Here is a 17,834-nt window from a genome sequence, read left to right on the forward strand (position 1 = left end):
TGCCCCACAGCCTGCCCCTGCTGCCAGCTGCGGCAACACATCTGAGGACTAAATCGACAAGGGCCGAACATAAGAAGGCCAGAACCTAAGGTGCATTGAATGAAAGGATGCGCGCGCGTGTGCCCCTGCCCCTGCCCCTGCCCCTGCCCCTGTAATCCTGCCCCTGCCCCCGCCCCTGCCCCTGCCCCTGCCCCTGCCCCTGCCCCTGCCCCTGCCCCTGCCCCTGCCCCTGCCCCTGCCCCTGCCCCTGCCCCTGCCCCTGCCCCTGCCCCTGCCCCTGCCCCTGCCCCTGCCCCTGCCCCTGCCCCTGCCCCTGCCCCTGCCCCTGCCCCTGCCCCTGCCCCTGCCCCTGCCCCTGCCCCTGCCCCTGGTAGGCCCTGCCCCTGCCCCTGCCCCTGCCCCTGCCCCTGCCCCTGCCCCTGCCCCTGCCCCTGCCCCTGCCCCTGCCCCTGCCCCTGCCCCTGCCCCCATGGTAGGAGATTGCTATATGCAGCCAGGAACGAGCAAGGAGTGATCGATGGGAACGCAGTAATGGCGCGCATCAAATCGCAAGTTATAGCAGACTTCTGGTCTAGGTTACAATCGTATGTGTGTCTTGGTGCCAAACCGAGGGGGTGGGACCGAGTCTCGCCAGGCCACCCTTGGATTGAGCGAAGAGCAGATGGAAGTATGAAGCTGAACAGACCACGAAGTGTCATAATGGAAGAGGAGGTGGAGTGATGGCACCTAGTAACATGTTCGGTATGGCGGGAGGAGCGTCCTATGGGAGCAAGCCTACTAGAGCTAGAGTAGGCCGACGGCGCTGCAGGCGGCACGCCCCTGGGGTCCAGAGCAGGGTGTTCGTTCTCCACGTCACTGGCTCGTGAACTGCGTCCGCAGGTCCCTCTTGTAACCAATGCAATCTGCCCCTGCCCCTGCCCCTGCCCCTGCCCCTGCCCCTGCCCCTGCCCCTGCCCCTGCCCCTGCCCCTGCGGCCTCTGCGGCAACTCGGCGACTCGGCAATTCGGCAATGCCCGAAATGACACTTCCAGGACCTAGGGTGCACAATAGAGCTGAAGGGCCCCCGGGCGGTTTCAGCGTCCCTCGCCCGCCAACGACGAGCACGCACGGCTCCAATGCATTGCCGGACATTACGCAGATGGTTTTTGGTTCGTCAGAACGCGCCTCCGAACGAGCTGAACGTTTTACTTAGGACGTCACCCGAACTTGATGCTGATGCGGTCAGACTTCAGCGTCAGTGGAAGATTCGGACGCGACCCTGTGCAAGTAACCCCGCTCCTATTTGCCCCGACAAGCAGGTGGTGTCTGAGGTCCAGCCTGGAAAAGCGTGGGGGAAATGAGAATAGCGGTTGACCCGATGGGGTTGACGTCGCCAGTCTTTAAGACTCGCGTCGAGACACACAAGTTATATTTAAGGACGCGGCTCAGTCTTTGTTTTGTCGGCAAAGCTTGGCGCCTGCCTCGATTTGGGCAGCTTCCCTGCTTCTCCGCGACTTTGTTCCTCCGGCCGTTGCTTGCCCGCACCTAGGGCCCGCACCTGGTGAGAGGTTCGCATAGGACGAAGTAATTTATGACTTACCAAGCATTGAGCTTGCCGATGCCGGGGCCCGTTGCACAAGGGTAGTCGAGCCACATTAGCGCGCCTAGAGCAACAGCGGGGCATGTCTCTGCAGTAACCTTGATAATTCGTAACAGCCTTCTGCTCGCGCCTGGATGCAGCCGCTTCCGGAAGCTTCAAGGGCAACGGGAATTTGGAGTTGACGTGACCAAGAAAAAGTGCCGCTGGACTACCGCTACGCACGCAGATTGCATCACAAAGCAAGATGGCCGAGGTCGCTGCGTCTTCCGTGGTCCTCACCGAGGTGCCGGTCCAGAAGCCCACCTTTGTTCAGGGCATCGAGTTGAACACCCTCACCCTCGATGTCGCGCTGAAGACGCTTAACATGAACCAGGCCGAGTTTGACGCGGTGATGACTGCTAACGCTAACTGGGCCTGGCCCGGCTCGCTTGACGGTGAGTGGGGTGGCAGAGGCTGACAGAGGCTACGTGACACGCGCGTTTTTTTCCCGCCGTTCTGATAATTGTTCGCCCATGCAAGTCCGTCTCTTTTAATTATGATAATTGTTCGCCCATGCAAGTCCGTCTCTTTTAATTATATAGATAACCTAAAACAGCACGTTCCGAGCATATCATACCCTTCCCCAAGCTGTGCCACGCCACGTGCTCAGTTGAGCACGGTCATACGTGTCCCAGGTCAATGTTAGCTCACCGCCTTTACCTTGCCTGACCTCCATCCTGTGTCGCCGCACCGCGCAGGCTGGAAGCTGTCTCATGATGCGATCCGGTTTGACATGGACAACCTGGCGGCCGGATTCAGCAAGACGAAAGAGATGGTGAGCAAGATGTGATGTTGTCGCCTTCTGTTATTTGGCGGGGATGCAGCGTGGGGATACAGGCTTGTGCGGGTTACACGCGAAGTATCGTAACATGGCGGATGGTGTCTTCCTGACCCAGTCACCATCCCGCCCAAGCCCATTGACGGTGGGTCGTGCCCGCACCAGCATCTCAACCGAGCGCACGCCCTGCCCTCCCTTCTCGCCCGCCTGCCTGGCGCAGCTGGCGAGCGGCAAGCCGCTGGCGGGCTGGCAGGTGACGGCCATCCACGCTGTGACCAAGCACTTTTACCACGAGGTCCGCATGCACCACGACCACGAGGAGGACATCTTCTTCCCCTACCTGGGTGAGCAGCGGGAGTGCAAGAGCGCGTCCCTTCCAGTTCGTAGGCCGCCGGGGGTGGGGGCAAGACCTATTGACAGAGTCAGAGCATCGACACCTGGCTTCATTGCCGTACTCAAGCTTATGCCGCACGTGACCATACGCCTTGCGCCAATGCCAATACGCCGAGGTCGTGCCCTGATGAGTCCTGACCTTACCAAGCGCGGCCTCCTGTCTTGGGTCGCACCGCAGAGAAGAAGGTCAAGGTGCCGCCCAAGATGAGCAGCGACCACAAGTCGCTCGTGGAGCTGCTGGACCGCGTGCGGGACCTCGCGCTCAGCCTCAAGCCGGGGGCGCCCGAGGCGTGCCTGGTGAGGCGGGGGACACTGCGGAGCGGAGACTGTGTGTGGCGCGCGCACGCACTAGCTGGGCCTGCTTGGGACCACGGCATGTCGAGGCGGATTACGAGGGAGCCCTGGCGGGCGCGAGCGGTGACTGGACATGGGGCCGGGAAAGAACCTGCTGCTTGGTCGCGCCGTCCAATGTGGGCCTTGTCATTGCAGCGGTCGCGCAGGTCAGGGGCCGATCCGGTGTACGCCGCACGCTGCCTCACGCGCCGCACGGCACCCCCCCCCCCTCACCCTCGCTCCCTCGCTTAGTCCACGGTTGAGGAGCTGCACAGCGCGCTGCTGCAGCTGCGCAAGGACATGAAGGAGCACCTGGAGGAGGAGGAAATCATCGGCCTGCCGCTCATGCGCAAGAACTTCACGGTGAGTGTGGGGCATGCAGTTCAGGTGGTGGGGTGGAGGCAGTCCTTCTTGAAGTGCTTTCTGAACTGCGTTGTGAGCGGGGTGTATTTGGATGGGATGCAGCGGGGCGGGCTGCACTGGCAGTGCCGTTCGAAGGCACGGCGGTTTGGGAAAACGGACTGTGCGAGCGGGATGCCAACGGCAGAGAGTGGGCGGGGCCCGAGGGAACCGTGCTCCCACCCAACACCATTGCAATGCCGCCTGCGCCCTGCCTCACTTCCACGCCTACAGTCCAAGGAGATCTTAATTCCCGAGAAGGAGCTCGTGGCTGACCTGAAGGTGCGGGGAACTGGGTATGGCTGACTTTCACCGACTGACAACACTGTGCCTCACTTCGGCTAACACTTCGGCTGACACTGCGGCTGACACTGAAACCCACGTGACTTACTACTGAGTGACAGCGCTCTGCTGGCTGTTTATGATGCTGCAGCCAAGCGACATGGCCTGGTTCCTGCGCCCCATGAAGGTGCGTGGCGGAGTGCTAGTCCTGTGCGACGCCAAATGCCTATACTACGCCTGCCATTGCTTGCTTGTCGTGGGAGGGTGAGGGTGTGTGATGGGACAGGGTTCAAGGCAGGTTGGCGAGGTCCCGTAGGGTGCAGCTGATGCCCAGACCCTTAAGCAGACGGCAAACAGATTGCAGTGGCAGAGCAGAAGTGCATGGCTGGTCGAACGCCGGCGTTACTGTACCGACAAGTTGCTGGCTGGCTGGAAGTTTGCTGATGCGCATTCATCACGCTCGGGAGGGTGAGGGTGGCTCACCGGTCACTGGGGATACGGCCAGTGGCATAGGGCCCCTGATGTTGGGCGGAGTGAGCTCAATCCGCCTCCTCCGCATCTGTCCATGGCTTGCCGCTTGCAGACGGTGGAGGAGAAGCGTCAGGCGATGTCACGCGTCGGCATCCCCGACCTCATCCAGACGGTGAGCTGGGTTTGCCTCACCTGCAAACGCCGCCATCATTTACGGGTCATGGGCCGGTGTGCGTGCAAGTCGTGGTCTGAGGCCCAGAGCTCCGACGGCCCATGTCGTGCACTCTTGCCGCTCTCCTGGCTGGCACCTCATCTTCCTTCGCGTTTACCGTAAATTTCAATCGCTGTATCTCTTGTCCTTGCAGCTGGTGATGATGCCGGCGGTGCGCAAGGACGAGGCGGGCCTGGTACGCATGTACCGCGAGCTGGCGGCGGGTGAGCCCATCGCGCCGCCCGCCAAGAAGGGCTTCCTGTGCTTCGCCGCGTAAGCGGCGGTTGCGCGAACAGGGCTTCATGTGCTTCGCCGCGTAAGCGGTGGTTGCGCGAACAGGGCTTCATGTGCTTCGCCGCGTAAGCGGCGGGTGCGCAAATGTGGTTATGCAGCTGGCGGTTTCAACGAAAGAGGGCTTGGCAGTTTTGGGCTGCTGTGGGGGGAGGAATACAAAGCGCGCCGGCTGGGAGCGACAATGTGGGGTAAGGAGGGCGTATGCTGGCGTATGTGTACACAGGAGTGGACGAAGCGCATGGGCGCGAGGACAGAAGGCACATAAGGCAACGCTTGGACTATATGTTGGTGTGACTAGCATGCATGAGGGTTCGTGACCCCTTTACTGTGACTGTGTGTGATATCTGTGATTTCGGAGGACAGCCGCGGCACGTTCATTCTTACTTGGTCCTAATGCCACGGGCTTCGCGATATTGTATGTGTAGTCCTTATGCCTAAACTAATGCCTAGGATGTGAGTTGACGAGCGGTTCGGTTGCGATGTGCGCGCGAACGGGAAGAAGGGAGGCACCCACGCAGACCTGCATGCCTCACACAACGGCACAACGCATCTCGACTCCACTCTGAGCACATAAACGTCTTCGTCGATTGCTTGTAGGACATTTGGCAGCAAGACACTGATACTCCGGTATACACTGGTACTGTACTTACCGGATAGCGCGGTCATATTGACACGACTTGTATGGATGCGGATTACAACTTGTATGAGCCTTAGAACCTTTTGTCAGGAGATCCTGTAATCATAAGCTCTCCGCCTGTACTCGACGAATCCCAACCCCTGTTACATGCCTGCGCTAACACGCTGTAGCAGGACAGCTGGTCAAAAGGCATCTCAATATGTCATCCTGGGTCCTTCCATACGGGTTGTCGGCGCGCGGGAATGTGGGTTCGTCCCACACACGCCCTGATACGCCCAAACCACACGCCCAAACGATGCAACAAAAGCATACGGTACACGTCATCTACGAACCAGGCACAAGTGTCTCCTCCTAAGCGGATAGCATACAGGCACACCCGTTCTTCGGGTGACTGTCCAGCTGGGTCGTCTGGTATCCGTGTCAATCATGACAACGCAATAGGCTCGATGCAGCTGTGCTTTGCCCCCCCTCACAGCGGTCTCCTTGCAGCGCTTCTGTTTCCTTATGGGATTGGTTCAGAGTTAACCACCTCTCGAACGACTTGCCATGCCTGCCCCCGCTTGAACTCCGGAACGAAGAACTCCTCCCCCGTCTACCACTTCCTTAACTAACCATGAATGTAACCCCCCCCCCACGCACAGCACGCGAGAGGGACGCACAATCATGAGCCTCAGCCGTACATGGTCACGGACGACAGCGCCGCCGCGTGGTTGTACGCCTCCACCGAGCGCACCCCGAACTCCACCGCGCCCATCAGCACCTCCGCCACACGCCGCTGCACGCCGCCGCTCTCCCGCGTGCACACCACGCTGGCATCATTCTCACCACCGCTGTCGCCCACAACACCAGCGCCAGGCGCAGGCTCCGCCTGCGCCGCAGGCGCAGCGCGCGCCGCCGCTGGCGCTGCCGGCGCCGCCGCGGTGCCGGAGCCAGCCGGCACCTGCGGCAACGCCGGCGGCAACCCGGCCTCGCTCCGCATGGCGGCACAGGCCTCGGCCAGCTTTGTGAGGTCCCGCAGCGCCGCCCATCGCCGCGGCGCGTCCTCCTCGCGGCTGCTCCACAACAGCCCCGCCGCGCCCTCCAGCTGCGACAGGCAGCGTCCCACCGCCGCCGCCAGCTTGTCCACCGCTGCCAGCTGCCCCCGCACCCGCTCCAGCTGCGCCGCCAGCCGCCGGTTGCGCCCCTCCGCCGCCTCCACCGTGGCAGCGTGCGCCGCCGCGTTGGCGGAGGCAGAGGCGCTGGCGGCGGCCGCCGCCGCCGCAGCTGCCGCGGCAATGGAGGCGGAGGGGTCGAGGTCGGCGCTCTCCTCTGAAGCCACGCTGGCGGCGTAGGTGCTCTCATGCGGGTGCAGAGGCGGGAGCGCGGCAGCAGAGGCGGCAGCCCCGGCGCGGGGACTGGCTGCCGCGGCGCCGCCACCCGAGCTAGTCGGCGGCAGTGCGCCGTTGCCTGCTGCGCCCGCGCCCGCGCCCACGCCTGCGGCAGCGGCAGATGCCGAGTTGGAGAAGCTGCTACCGCCGCCGCCACCCAGCCAGGCCGCCCAGAGGCTGCGCGTCCCCGAACCGCCGGCGGGTGAGGACATGTCCCTTGGCTGCCCGTGTGCGTTCGCGGTGCCTGCGACATACAAAGCGGCACTAAGTCAAGGATGTCGGCAAATGTGACATATGAATCATGATGCCATCACAAACTCGCAACACCTCGCATATTACAAGCATTGATGCAGTCATAGTCATGCAGTCATAGTCAACCGGCAGCTGCCACCACCTACTTGGGCTGCGGCTGAGGACTCCCGCGTCGCGGCTGGCGCGCCGGGAGTGCTGCGCCGCCGCCTCGGAGCGCTCTCGCGCCGACGCCGACAACGTGGAGCCGATGCGCTGCAGGATGGGAATGGAAGAAGAAGCGTAGCCCCCGCCGCCGCCTGCGCCGCCGCCTGCGGTTCCGCCGCTGCTGTTCCCGCCCGCTGCAGCGGCTGCCGCCTGCTGCATCTGCTGCTGCGCCTCCTGTGTGACGCTCGCCGCCCGCATGAGCGCCTCCACCTTCTCCTGTGTGGCCTGAGCCAGCTTTATTTTAAAGTCGTGCACCATGGTGCGCAGCACCTGTGTGGCGAAGGGGCATCATAGCAGCAAGACTCGCATGGCTTGCCGTCCGTATGTCGCAACATCGGAACGGCCTGGGCACGGGCTTGGACTTCGTGATACCGGTACTTGTCTATACCAGCGCATGCGACAAGACGCGCTGGCTACTTCCATGCTGGCCAGGGCCCGGCCTTAGCACTTCCAGGCACGGGCCCACGATGCTGCCCACCCCCGCACCTGCAGCTGCTCACGCTCGTCCGACTGCCCCGCCCTCTCCTGCTCCAGCTCATCGCGCGCCGCAGCAAGCTGCCCCTCCAGCTCCTTCACACGCAGCTGCGCGGTCGCCAGCGCCGCCATGGCCGCCTCCGTCTCCGTCTTGGCTGCCGACACAGCGGCCTCCGCGGCCGCCAGTGCGCCTGCGCCAGGCGAAGCCGCATCGCCCGAGGCCGCGGCCCCAGCGTCTGTGGCAACTACAGGCGTCGTAGCCTCCGCAGCGGTGACCGTGACGGCCGCCGCAGTGGACGCGGTCAGCGCTCGCGCGGCTGCAGTGCGTGGCGAGGGCGCTGGCGAGTCCGCAGGGCCAGAATGGGAGCGATCGTCCAGCGGCGGCAATGCTGGCGGCTGCGGCTGTGGGGAGGCAGAGTCGGATGCGCCCTCCCCGCTCTGACAGGTTTAACGGCAACAAAGGCGTGGATGCTTGGTCAGGCAGCATGTCCGCATTGCCATTGGGGTTACAACTGCCATAGCCAATGCGATGCTGGCAAGACGTGCGGTCAGCAATGCATTACGGTTCCCACCTTGCGTGGCGTGGACGGCTGCTGGGCCTGTTTAGCTGCCGCCAGCGAGGCCTGCGTGAGTTTGCGCAGTCCATGCACATCAGGAGCCAGATCCGGCCACATTCAAAGGAATACATGGTAGCCTTGACTGCCGTGATGCAGCCACCCGCCCCCTCCAGTGCGCTCACCTGCAGCTGCTGCACTTGGGTGCTCAGCTGGTCCTCAATCTTGTGCGCCTGCTTGAGCAGCTTGTGCGTGTGCATCGCCTCCGCCTGCACCTCTGACAGCTGGGTCTGGGGGCAGCGCCAAGACATAGGAGTAAGGGACAGAAGGTCACTCTTTAGCTGCACGACAGGCCAGCCGCGTGACTACTGGGAGCCGTGCTTGCTATACAGGTGGTGATGGGGCCCACGTACCCGTGACAGGTTCGCGGCCTCCTCCAGCTGTGCTACGGTCTTTCGCAGCTTGATCAGCTCCTTGGATTCGGCCTGGTCGCGGGCCGCACCCTGCTTCCGCAGCGCCTCTGCCTCCGCCTGCAGCGTTTGCAGCTGGCTCTGCAACCCCTCCCGAGCGGTCCGGTCCTCCTCCAGTGTGTGCCGCGCGGCCTCCAGCTCCGTCTGCAGCTCCCGAGCCTGGGTCTTCAGCCCCTCGCAGGTAAGCTGGCTGTCCTCAAGCACGCCGCGTAGCTGCAGCTCGGACGACCGCGCGGTCTCCAGCTGCCGCCGGAGCTCAGAGAGCTCTTGGGACAGTTCGGCCCGCTCGTCTCCTGCTATCGCTAGTGCCGCGTGAGCTGCATCGCGTTCGCTCGTGACATTTGCGAGCTCCAACCCCAGCTTCCTGGTTTCTGCTTCCGCGTTGTAAGCCCGCTCTGTCGCGTTTTCAAGTTTGGCAACGCCACCCGATGCCAAGCACAGGCGTTCAATATCAGCAGCAAATTCATCGCGCTCCGCTTCGGCCAGCCTCAGGGACCTTTCCAGGCGCAAAATTTTGTCGGCATCAGTCTCTGTCATCCTTTAGCTGAAGCATAATGCTCCTCAAGATATAAAATATGGCGTATGCAGTTGGTGTTTCAGTTTCGACGTGGGCAAGGTTAGGTGCAACATGGATGCTGGGGCCCGCGATCCATGTCGCCTGGTGCGCTGCCCGCTTCTGAGTGGCCCGGTTCAAGCCGCACACCATGGCTCTCTGTACTTGACCTTAGTACGGTGTAGCGGTCATATACCGCATTGAGGGGACATGGGGTGCGTCTGCGTGGCCTTCCGGCTTTAGGGTTCACTAGGGGCCGTGCCCATACCCCCGCACCCTCCAAAGTCCAAATCCTTCCAAATGCCCTCATAAGGCATCTGCATGGCAAGACATGTTATTGCAAGCTGTGGGGTGACCTGCCCGCTCGTCCAGCTCACGACATGCCCCGACATGCCCCGACATTATGCACCTTGCACTAAGAGCTGCTTTAAGCTCCGTAGAGACTCCCTAACCGCTGAACATTGTGAATCATAAGCACGTCAATGATAATAGATTGAGGAAATGGCTGCTCGAGGGACCCCGGTCGCGGAACTGTCGGTTCGCAGAGCCTCGCGTTTAAGTCAATTGCATGTATTGATGTAGCATGCTGATTGAGGTTGGGCTCAATCCTGCGCACATTGGCTTGACCATGTCCACACGGGCCCGTGGGCTGGACTGCCAAACCCCGCCCAGTTCGACCTCAAATCAGCTGCACCCTACGGGACTTCACCAACCTGCTTTACCACTGTCCCACCACACGCCCAGTTCGACCTCAGACGAGGTCATATCGCCCTCCCACGTTACCGATTAGTATGAAGAGACTGAGAGCGTGGAGTTGTCAGGGGAGGCCGGTTTGGCGTTGGGGAACCCCCCTATCCGCCCCCAAGACCCCTGCAAGGCAGGCCCGTCAGGCGGTGAGTCTGACACGTCTGCAAGGTTGTCCAGGTGGGGGTGGTTAGATTTACAGTCGTAGTGTCAGGCCATCCAGAACTTGAGGGATCATGCGAGGGTAATTTGGACGGCGGCTCGGCAGCGGGTGAGACCGGGTTGAGCCCGCGCCCCAGCCATCCCATCACTGCTTCGGCGGTTCGGCTTACAGACCCTTACATGCCCGTTGATGTCAGGCAGCCATTGCCCATGGGCGCGAGATCGACTGGATTGCGCTTGGCCTTGATGCTTTTGCAGCTTTTGCTGGTCCTTGATGCTTTTGCAGCTGGTCCTTCACCACGGTGGCCCTTCGCGGGGTGGGTATGGCGTGCCCCTGCTTGTCGGGCTGTCCCTTGACTTGTAATCCGCATCCTCAACCACCATGCACGGTTACATGCTTCCGGTCGCCCCGATGGGGCTTTCGAGGGGCGCCCTCAACTAGGCTTCACAGCAGCTTAACCAATGACGACACGTCACTGAGCACCTTTGCCAGCCGTAGCTGGCAACTCCAAGTGCCTTGCTCGTGCTCCGTGGCATCTAAGCAGCGCACAAACGTTCTCCCTTGCACAGCATCACACAATATATGGCGCATGTCCATGTCGCTCGTGCCTGCTGGGTACCTGGTGCTAACTGGTGCGCAGCCGGGATGCTCCAAAGTTGTGACAAAAGGTTGCGGGACCGCGATTCCTGGCCTTGATCGTCCGCGTGCCTACCATACGCTGTGCAAAGTAGCACTCGAAGCCCCGGCAACCTCCAGTATATCAGGCACCCGGACTCTTCTCCACTGCGGTGTAGGCACATGATACGTGCATTGGGCGCACAGGGCTGAGTGTATTCCAGCCTCATTCGTGCTATGCCATGCCATCCTGCTCAGCTCGCGCTCTTCACTCGACCCAGCTATCAGCCGCCTCCAGTGACTGCCGTGCCCGAACATTGTGCCGCGTTGCTATTGTCTCGACAACTTGGTGGCGCGCACCGCCGCGCAACTCAGCGCCCGCAAAGCGCGCAAGCATACGGTGATTGCAGCAGCCACTCGTGGCATTGCTGGACGGCGCGAAGCATCTGCTGCATCGTCAGCGCAGAATGAACCACATACTGCCCTCTGTTTCCATTAACAACCTCGATTCCATGCTACGCTTCCTGGCGCTGGGGCCATCGCACCTCGATGCGGCACCATGCAACCGCGCAGCTCCATTTACTCATGCACAGGGGTATGAACGCACCTCAGCAACCAGTGCAAGACCAAGACTATTGCTTGGTCCGCGAGCCTTGAGGCTACGCCTTCAACCGCTGTCGCATACCGCCGTATGCTGCAGCGTAGTAAGCTGCCCTTATGCCAGCTTAGTGATGTCCGCTATCCGGGGTAACACTAAATTAGGTACTAGACTGCCAACCTCTCTGTTACGACTTGCTCTTGTCGCCATCGGGCCCAGCGCCGCCAGGGGCGCCCCTGCCGCCGCGACCTCCCGGGCCACCGCGGCCAGCCGGGGGAGGAGGGCCGCCGTCCCCGCCGCGGCCACCACGGGCGCGACCGCCGCCGCCCCTGCCCCGGCCGCCACCGCGACCACCATCTCCGCGGCCGCCATCGCCTCGGCCGCCACCCGGAGCAGAAGGACCCCCTCCATTGCTGCCAGCCGGCAGGCCCTGTGGCGCCGGCATGGCGGGGTGCGCCTGGCCCATATGGCCGCCGAGCGCAGGCGCAGCAGAACCCTGGGCCGGTCCGGCTGGACCGGGCCCGCCCGCAGACGCACCGTCCTCCGCCTTGGCACCGCCCCGGCCACCCCGGCCGGCGAAGCCGCGACCGCGGCCGCCCTCCACCGTGACCGTGCGAGCAGCGGGCACGCCGCGGCCCTCGCCGCGTCCTCCACGCCCTCCGCGACCGCCGCCGATGGGCCCAGCCGCCGCGGCCGCCTGGCCCTGCTGCACCGGAGGAGCAGGAGCCGGCCCTGGCCCCGCCACGTGAATGGGCTTCATCGGGCCGCTGGCCGGAGCCGGTGCCGCCTGCTGCGGCATAGGCACCGCCTGCGGCTGGTTCACGCCAGGCACAGGAAGGCCGGGCGACGCGCCGTGGCCCAGGCGAGCTGGCCCTGACGCAGCGGGCACCGGTGGAGCCAGCGGGCCCCCGGGCACGCGGCTGCCCGGCTGCATCTGCTGCTGCATTTGCTGCTGCATCTGGTGCATTTGTTGTTGCTGCTGCATCTGGTGCATCTGCTGTTGCTGCATCTGCTGGTGGTGATGCATCTGCTGTTGCTGCTGCGACGGCTTCATGTCGAAGATATCATCCGGCAGGTTGGGCTTCTGCGGGTCCTTGCCGCCCGGCCCCATGCCTTGCTGCTGCGGCTGGGCACCGTACGCCTGGGGCACGCCCGGCTTCATGCCGGGATGGCCAAGGCCCGGCTGCTGCTTGGGGCCCGCGAAGCCGCCTGGCCCCTGCGCGAGAGACTGCAACCCGGGTCCGAGTAGCGTGTTGGGTAGCGCGCCGAAGCCCGCGGCGCCAACAGCGCCGCCGGCACCGCTGTCAGTGCCGGCACCCGCCCCGCCCGCACCCGCGCCACCCTGGCCCGGCACGCCGGCGTTGCCACCCTGCACGATGAACTGAGGTGGCATGCCCAAGTCCCTGGCGAGCGTGGACGGCCCACCCAGGTTCGTGTTCTGTGCGCCCAGCCCAACCGACCAGTCGGGCTCCTTGTTGGTGGGCAGGAAGGGCTGCGGCATGAGGAAGTTGCCCCCCAGGCCGCCGAACTGACTGCCCGGCGGGATGCCGAAGGGGCGTATGCCACCTGGCGGCGCAAAGGGCGCGCCAAAGGGGCCCTGGCCGAAGGGGCCCAACATAAGCGGCTGACCGGGCTGTGCGTTGCTGCCGCCGGTTGCCGCACCCGTGGCTGCCGCGCCTGCGCCGCCGGCGCTGGCACCGCCCGCGCCGCCCATGCCCGGGGAGTTCTGGAACATCGACGAGGGGTTGTAAAAGGCCTGCATTGCTGCCGTGAGGCCAGCGGTGTTGACCTGGTGCGGCTGCAGCCCGCTGCCGGCCTGATTGAAGCCGCCCAGCGCGTTGGCTTGGCTCCACATGGAAATGCCACCAGGGCCCACGCCCCCGGGCGCATTGGCGCCGGCTCCAGCACCGTGGTCCCCAGCGCCGGCGCCGAAGGCACCGTACCCGCCCCCAAGTGGCCCCCGCGCGTCCTGCGCCTGCATACCGCTGCCGGCGGCCGCCAGGCCACCGAGACCGGACGACATGCCCGCCGGCGCCGGCTTAGAAGGCAGCATGTCAAGGTTCAGGTCGGCCGGCAGTGCCGGCATACCGCTGTCCAGCATCTCCACGCTCTTGCTGGTCAGGTCCTGCTGCTGCGCGTGCTGCTGAGCGTGCTGCTGCGCACCCGGGCCGCCCGGCTTAGGGCCGCCCATCGCGTGCTGCTGCTGCGCATGCGCCTGCTGCTGCGAAGGCTGCGCCGTAGCCTTAGGGCCTATGGAGCGGTCAAACGCCTGAGCGCCCAGGGCAACACCAAGCACGCCGGCCGGCTTGATGGCGGGCGTGGGGTCCAGCGAGGCAGGCAGGTTGACCACGGGCGTATCCGCAACCAGCGGGTCCTCCAGCGTGCGCGCCGCCACGTCCGTTGCGATTTTGCTGCCCCAAGCCAGTGAGCTGCTGCTGTTAGGGTCTGTTGAGGCGCTGGCAGCTGCCGCAGCCGCCGCGGCAGCAGCCAGATTTGCGGCCTGCTGCTGGTGCTGCTGCTGAGCCTGCGCCTGCACAGCCTGCTGGCTCTGCGACGGCGCCTGCTGCTGTCGGCCATGCGCAGACGGGGGGCGGTCCTGGCGGGGCTCCGACGCAGCGCCACCAGAGGGCGCCTGTTGACCCGCACCTGGCTGGGCAGCATCACCGCCCTGGCCGCCGGCAGCACGCCCGCCGCGAGGCTCGCGCCGCTGGTTGCGCCCGGTGGGCGGGCGCTCCGAGCCTGAGCCCGGCGCGCTATCGCCCTGGCGACCAGAAAACGCCGAGTGGCTGCGCCGGCCCCCGGGCTCACCCTCGCCCGCCTCACCACCAGGAGCCACACCGACCTCCTCCTCCGCGCCCGAGTCCTCGCCCCGGCCCCGGCCACGGCCGCCGCGGCCACCGCGGCCGCCACGGCCGCCACGCTCGGCAGCAGCGCCCCGGCCCCGGCCACGCCCGCGACCGCCCTCGGGGCCCTCGCCCACAGGCCCAGCAGCGCCATCTTGTGGCGCCATACCCTCCGCAGGGCTGTCGTAGCCACTGCCACCGCCCCGGCCCCGACCCCGGCCAGACTCCCGCCGCCCGCGGCCGCTGGGCGGCAACGCACGCCGGTCGTAACTGCGAAGCATGAAAGGGTGCAGCGGTCAATAATGCCACATATCAAGTGCAGTCTGTCCGCAGAATGGTGAGCAGAGACGTTAACCCCGGCTACACGGCGCACCTGTTCGGGTCATACATGGGCGCGGACGGGCCATCCTTGTGTGCGGGCTGCTGCTGTTGGCCCGTCACGTTCTGAGCGTTTGCGTGCGTCAGCAGCGTTGGCGTCATGCCCTCAGCTGCGCAAAAAATATCAGCAGGCAAGGGAAATCGTCAGCAACGCTATTCCTGGCCGCGTTTCGAATCTACAATTGCCACTTAATCCCACACCACTCCCTTGATGAAGGCCCATGTACCTGGCCGCCACGGCTTCGAGCGCCCCTGGTCCTCCTGCGGAGCGCCCTGCTGCTGGCCATACATGTGGTGCTGGCCGTATTGCTGGCCCTGCTGCGGCGGCATGCCCTGGAACTGGTGTTGCTGCTGGTACTGCTGCTGCTGTTGGTACTGCCCGCCGTGCGGCCCCAGGTGTGAGTGGTGCCCGTGCTGCTGCTGCTGCATCGCCGAGGGAGCGGGCGCCGGCGTCCGGTGCAGCTCCTCTAGCAGGTGCTCATCGAAGGAGCCGAACATAGCCGTGGTTGGTGGCTTGGGGACGTTGCCCCAAGCGTTTGGCCGCGAGCTGGACGACTCCGCAATGTCAATAGCCTTGCTGCCCGGCCGGCCGCCTGCGGCGCTGTCGGGGCGCGGCGGCTTCCCCTCCACCTCTGCCTCTTTCCCTTTGCTGGGCCCACGCGGCGCCATGCTGTCCTCCATCGCACGCAGCTTGTCCGTCGCCGCCTGCTTGCGCCGGCGGTCGTCCTCTTCCAAATCACGCGGAGACGGCTTCGCCGCATGGCTCTTTCCAGCCGAAGACCCGGCCTGCGTGCCAGTAGGCAGCGAGCATATAACAACCTCTTTCCACCCATCCACTCTCTGTCCGCTAGGACCAACCAAGCGCACCGATCATTGACACCGGAGCACTGCTGGACCACAAGAGCAAAACCTGTGTGCCGCCGGACGTACCTCGGGCTGCTTGGGGCCAGCCTCCTCGGCTCCTGCGGCCTGCTCCTGCTGCTGGGCCGCCTCCGTCTGTGCCGGCCGTTGCGCCCCTGTGTCCCGCTGCTCCGCCGCCTTCTTCTGCAATAGACAAGCAGTAAAAGAATACATGCAAGGCCTTCTTCGGAGCGTGCCCGGAGCCAAACCTTGCGCCAACACCTTGCAACACACCTATTCGACCGTGTACAGCGAGGTGGCTGACTAGCGGACCTACCTTGCCAATCTCGGCTTGCAGGTTGCGCAGCTCCGCCTCAAACGCCGCGCGCTCCGGGTCCTCTTCCTCCTCCTCCGCCGCGGCCGGCGGTGGCGGAGGGGGCGCGTCCCTCACCGCGCCAGGACGGGGCGGCGGGGGCGGCGGAATGAGACTATCATCGAAGTCCGAAAAGCGGCCCCCATAGCCACCCGGGCGCTCGTAGCGCTCAGCCGGGCGCTCATAGCGCTCGGCTGGGCGCTCATATCGCTCGTAGGAGCGCTCGTAGGTCTCCCGCTCGTACCCAGGACGCCGCGGCGGGGGTGGGGGCGGATAGTCATACCCGCCACCCGGACGCGGAGGCCCATACGAGTCGTATGGGCGGCCACCGCGAGGGTGCTCATCGTAGTCGTCGAAATGGCCCGGCCGGGGAGGTCCGTAGGGGTCAAACCGCGGTTCCCGGCCGCCCCGGTCCCAGTCCCGGCCCCGCTCGTCGTCCCTGCAGTGCACACCGGTTACCGTCAGCTCAGTTGATGACTTCGCGCTGATCACCCGTCCCGACAGCCCGACCTACCAGTCCCCGTGCCTGGCAGGCGCCCGCTCGTCGTCCGCCCAGCCGCGCGCGTCCTGCGTTCAAACATTACAGTTCAGTCGCGCATTCGGGAAGCGACCAAGCAGAAGCGCAGCTTCACGCCCTACCTGCGGCTGCTCGTAAGGGACAGGCCTCTGCTTGGATGGCTGTGAGCTGCTGCGGGCGGTCGCTGCAAGACTGGGGTACTCGTCCGGATTGAGATGGCGGTCAAGTGGAAAAGAAGGTCGGGCCGGCGCTGGCGAGTCTGTTCCGCCAGATGTCCAAGCTCCAGAGCCCAGGCGCGTCTGCGAGGCCCAGTTGCTTCCCGCTGTGAGTGCGGACCGGACCTCCTGAGGCTGCGCCGGTGCGGAAGGCTCCTCGGGCTTGGCCCAGCCAGCGCTGGCGCCAGTCGGAACTAGCTGAGTAGTAGGGTCGTTACCAGCGTGCTCCTGCAGAGAGCGTTCATGCTTCAATTATAGCTGGTCTTCCTGCATCGCTTCGCGCGGCAAAACACGCACCTTCTTCAGCGACGGGAGGTTGACGGGCTTGGGTACCACTACCTTTGCGCCAGAAACTGCTCGGGTCGTGCGCTGCACAGGGTACAAGAAGTGCAGGAGAAGGGCGGCGTCAAACGTGGCCAGCACGATCTGGCGCAATAGGCGCGAGGCACACCCTGAGCAACCTGGAGCGCGTCCAGACGCCGATCCGACCAAAAAGTTGGAGATTCAGCGGGCTCGCTGCGTCAGCCGCACCTTGGAGAGCACCAGCATGCCCATACGATTGATGGTGCCGCTCGTTGACGACTGAGCGGCAGCCGGCGCTGAAGGCTTTGCAAACACCGCATTGAGGTTGCTGTTCGCATACTTGGCCGGGGCCTGGTTCTTCTGTTGGTTGTTGCTAGAAGTTTGAGACGACATGGTGCGCGGTGCTCATTGGGCGTGAAGCGGCAATCTAAAGGTGACTGTCTAAAGTTTTCTAGCCGCACACTAAGCCAGTCTTGGGAAGCGAACTTGTGCAAGGGCCCTCGCACAAATTCTCAGGAATGGGTCCGATGACAAGGCCGTCACCGGCTCGCTCCACCCGTGCAGCCCTTGCCCCGAAACCAACATGCCAAATATGAGCGACAGATCGCGGCATAGAAAGCGACGGGGTTCGACCAGCACGAAACACACTTCTTCGCGGGGGTACCGCCAGTCCCCCCAGCGACCAGGGCAGCGGTGATACGCTCTGGGCCTCATCGACCACGCAAGCGCAGCTGGAGCGAACGGCGGCTGCGCGAGTAGTCGAAAGGAGATGAGCTCCACACTTGGCCCCACGCAAACTGGTAGTGTAGGCTGACGCATCGTTTGGACGAGGAGTGTCAGCTCGTCAGGCGGTACCGATACGCTACGTGGCGCTCATAGCATCCCAAGCGGTTGAGCTGCGTTGATATCCTAAGAATAAGGGCGGGCACTGCCTGGCACTCACGAGTTCATCCGT

General features: G+C 64.3%; 3 protein-coding genes across 4 annotated transcripts; 1 reads left to right on the forward strand and 2 right to left on the reverse strand.

Moving 5' to 3' along the window:
* Positions 1-1,033: 1,033 nt before the first annotated feature.
* Positions 1,034-5,530, forward strand: CHLRE_01g013500v5 (uncharacterized protein). 2 transcript variants are annotated; one of them, XM_001689396.2, is made up of 10 exons: positions 1,034-1,540; positions 1,720-2,013; positions 2,317-2,393; positions 2,617-2,740; positions 2,968-3,086; positions 3,375-3,485; positions 3,756-3,803; positions 3,955-3,990; positions 4,387-4,446; positions 4,640-5,530. In XM_001689396.2, the coding sequence occupies exons 2-10, from the start codon at positions 1,824-1,826 to the stop codon at positions 4,760-4,762; spliced, it is 888 nt and encodes a 295-aa protein (XP_001689448.1). In that variant the 5' UTR covers positions 1,034-1,540; positions 1,720-1,823; the 3' UTR covers positions 4,763-5,530. The 2 variants fall into 2 exon arrangements, with proteins under 2 accessions (XP_001689448.1, XP_042928265.1); XM_043058351.1 differs by lacking the exon at positions 1,034-1,540 and having other exon boundaries at positions 1,834-2,013.
* Positions 5,531-5,547: 17 nt separating this feature from the next.
* On the reverse strand, positions 5,548-9,303 carry CHLRE_01g013550v5 (uncharacterized protein). Its single transcript, XM_043058352.1, has 6 exons — positions 8,681-9,303; positions 8,453-8,557; positions 8,286-8,336; positions 7,726-8,151; positions 7,182-7,509; positions 5,548-7,027 (listed from the first exon to the last, which is right to left on the reverse strand). The coding sequence occupies exons 1-6, from the start codon at positions 9,272-9,274 to the stop codon at positions 6,087-6,089; spliced, it is 2,445 nt and encodes an 814-aa protein (XP_042928266.1). The 5' UTR covers positions 9,275-9,303; the 3' UTR covers positions 5,548-6,086.
* A 1,271-nt stretch (positions 9,304-10,574) lies between these two features.
* Positions 10,575-17,453, reverse strand: CHLRE_01g013600v5 (uncharacterized protein). Its single transcript, XM_043058353.1, has 9 exons — positions 17,108-17,453; positions 16,874-16,945; positions 16,484-16,804; positions 16,359-16,411; positions 15,809-16,283; positions 15,562-15,675; positions 14,859-15,417; positions 14,627-14,741; positions 10,575-14,523 (listed from the first exon to the last, which is right to left on the reverse strand). The coding sequence occupies exons 1-9, from the start codon at positions 17,270-17,272 to the stop codon at positions 11,598-11,600; spliced, it is 4,800 nt and encodes a 1,599-aa protein (XP_042928267.1). The 5' UTR covers positions 17,273-17,453; the 3' UTR covers positions 10,575-11,597.
* Between the last annotated feature and the right edge of the window lie 381 nt (positions 17,454-17,834).

This window comes from Chlamydomonas reinhardtii, chromosome 1 (genome assembly GCF_000002595.2).
Source record: "Chlamydomonas reinhardtii strain CC-503 cw92 mt+ chromosome 1, whole genome shotgun sequence".
In the NCBI taxonomy this organism is placed as follows: Eukaryota; Viridiplantae; Chlorophyta; class Chlorophyceae; order Chlamydomonadales; family Chlamydomonadaceae; genus Chlamydomonas; species Chlamydomonas reinhardtii.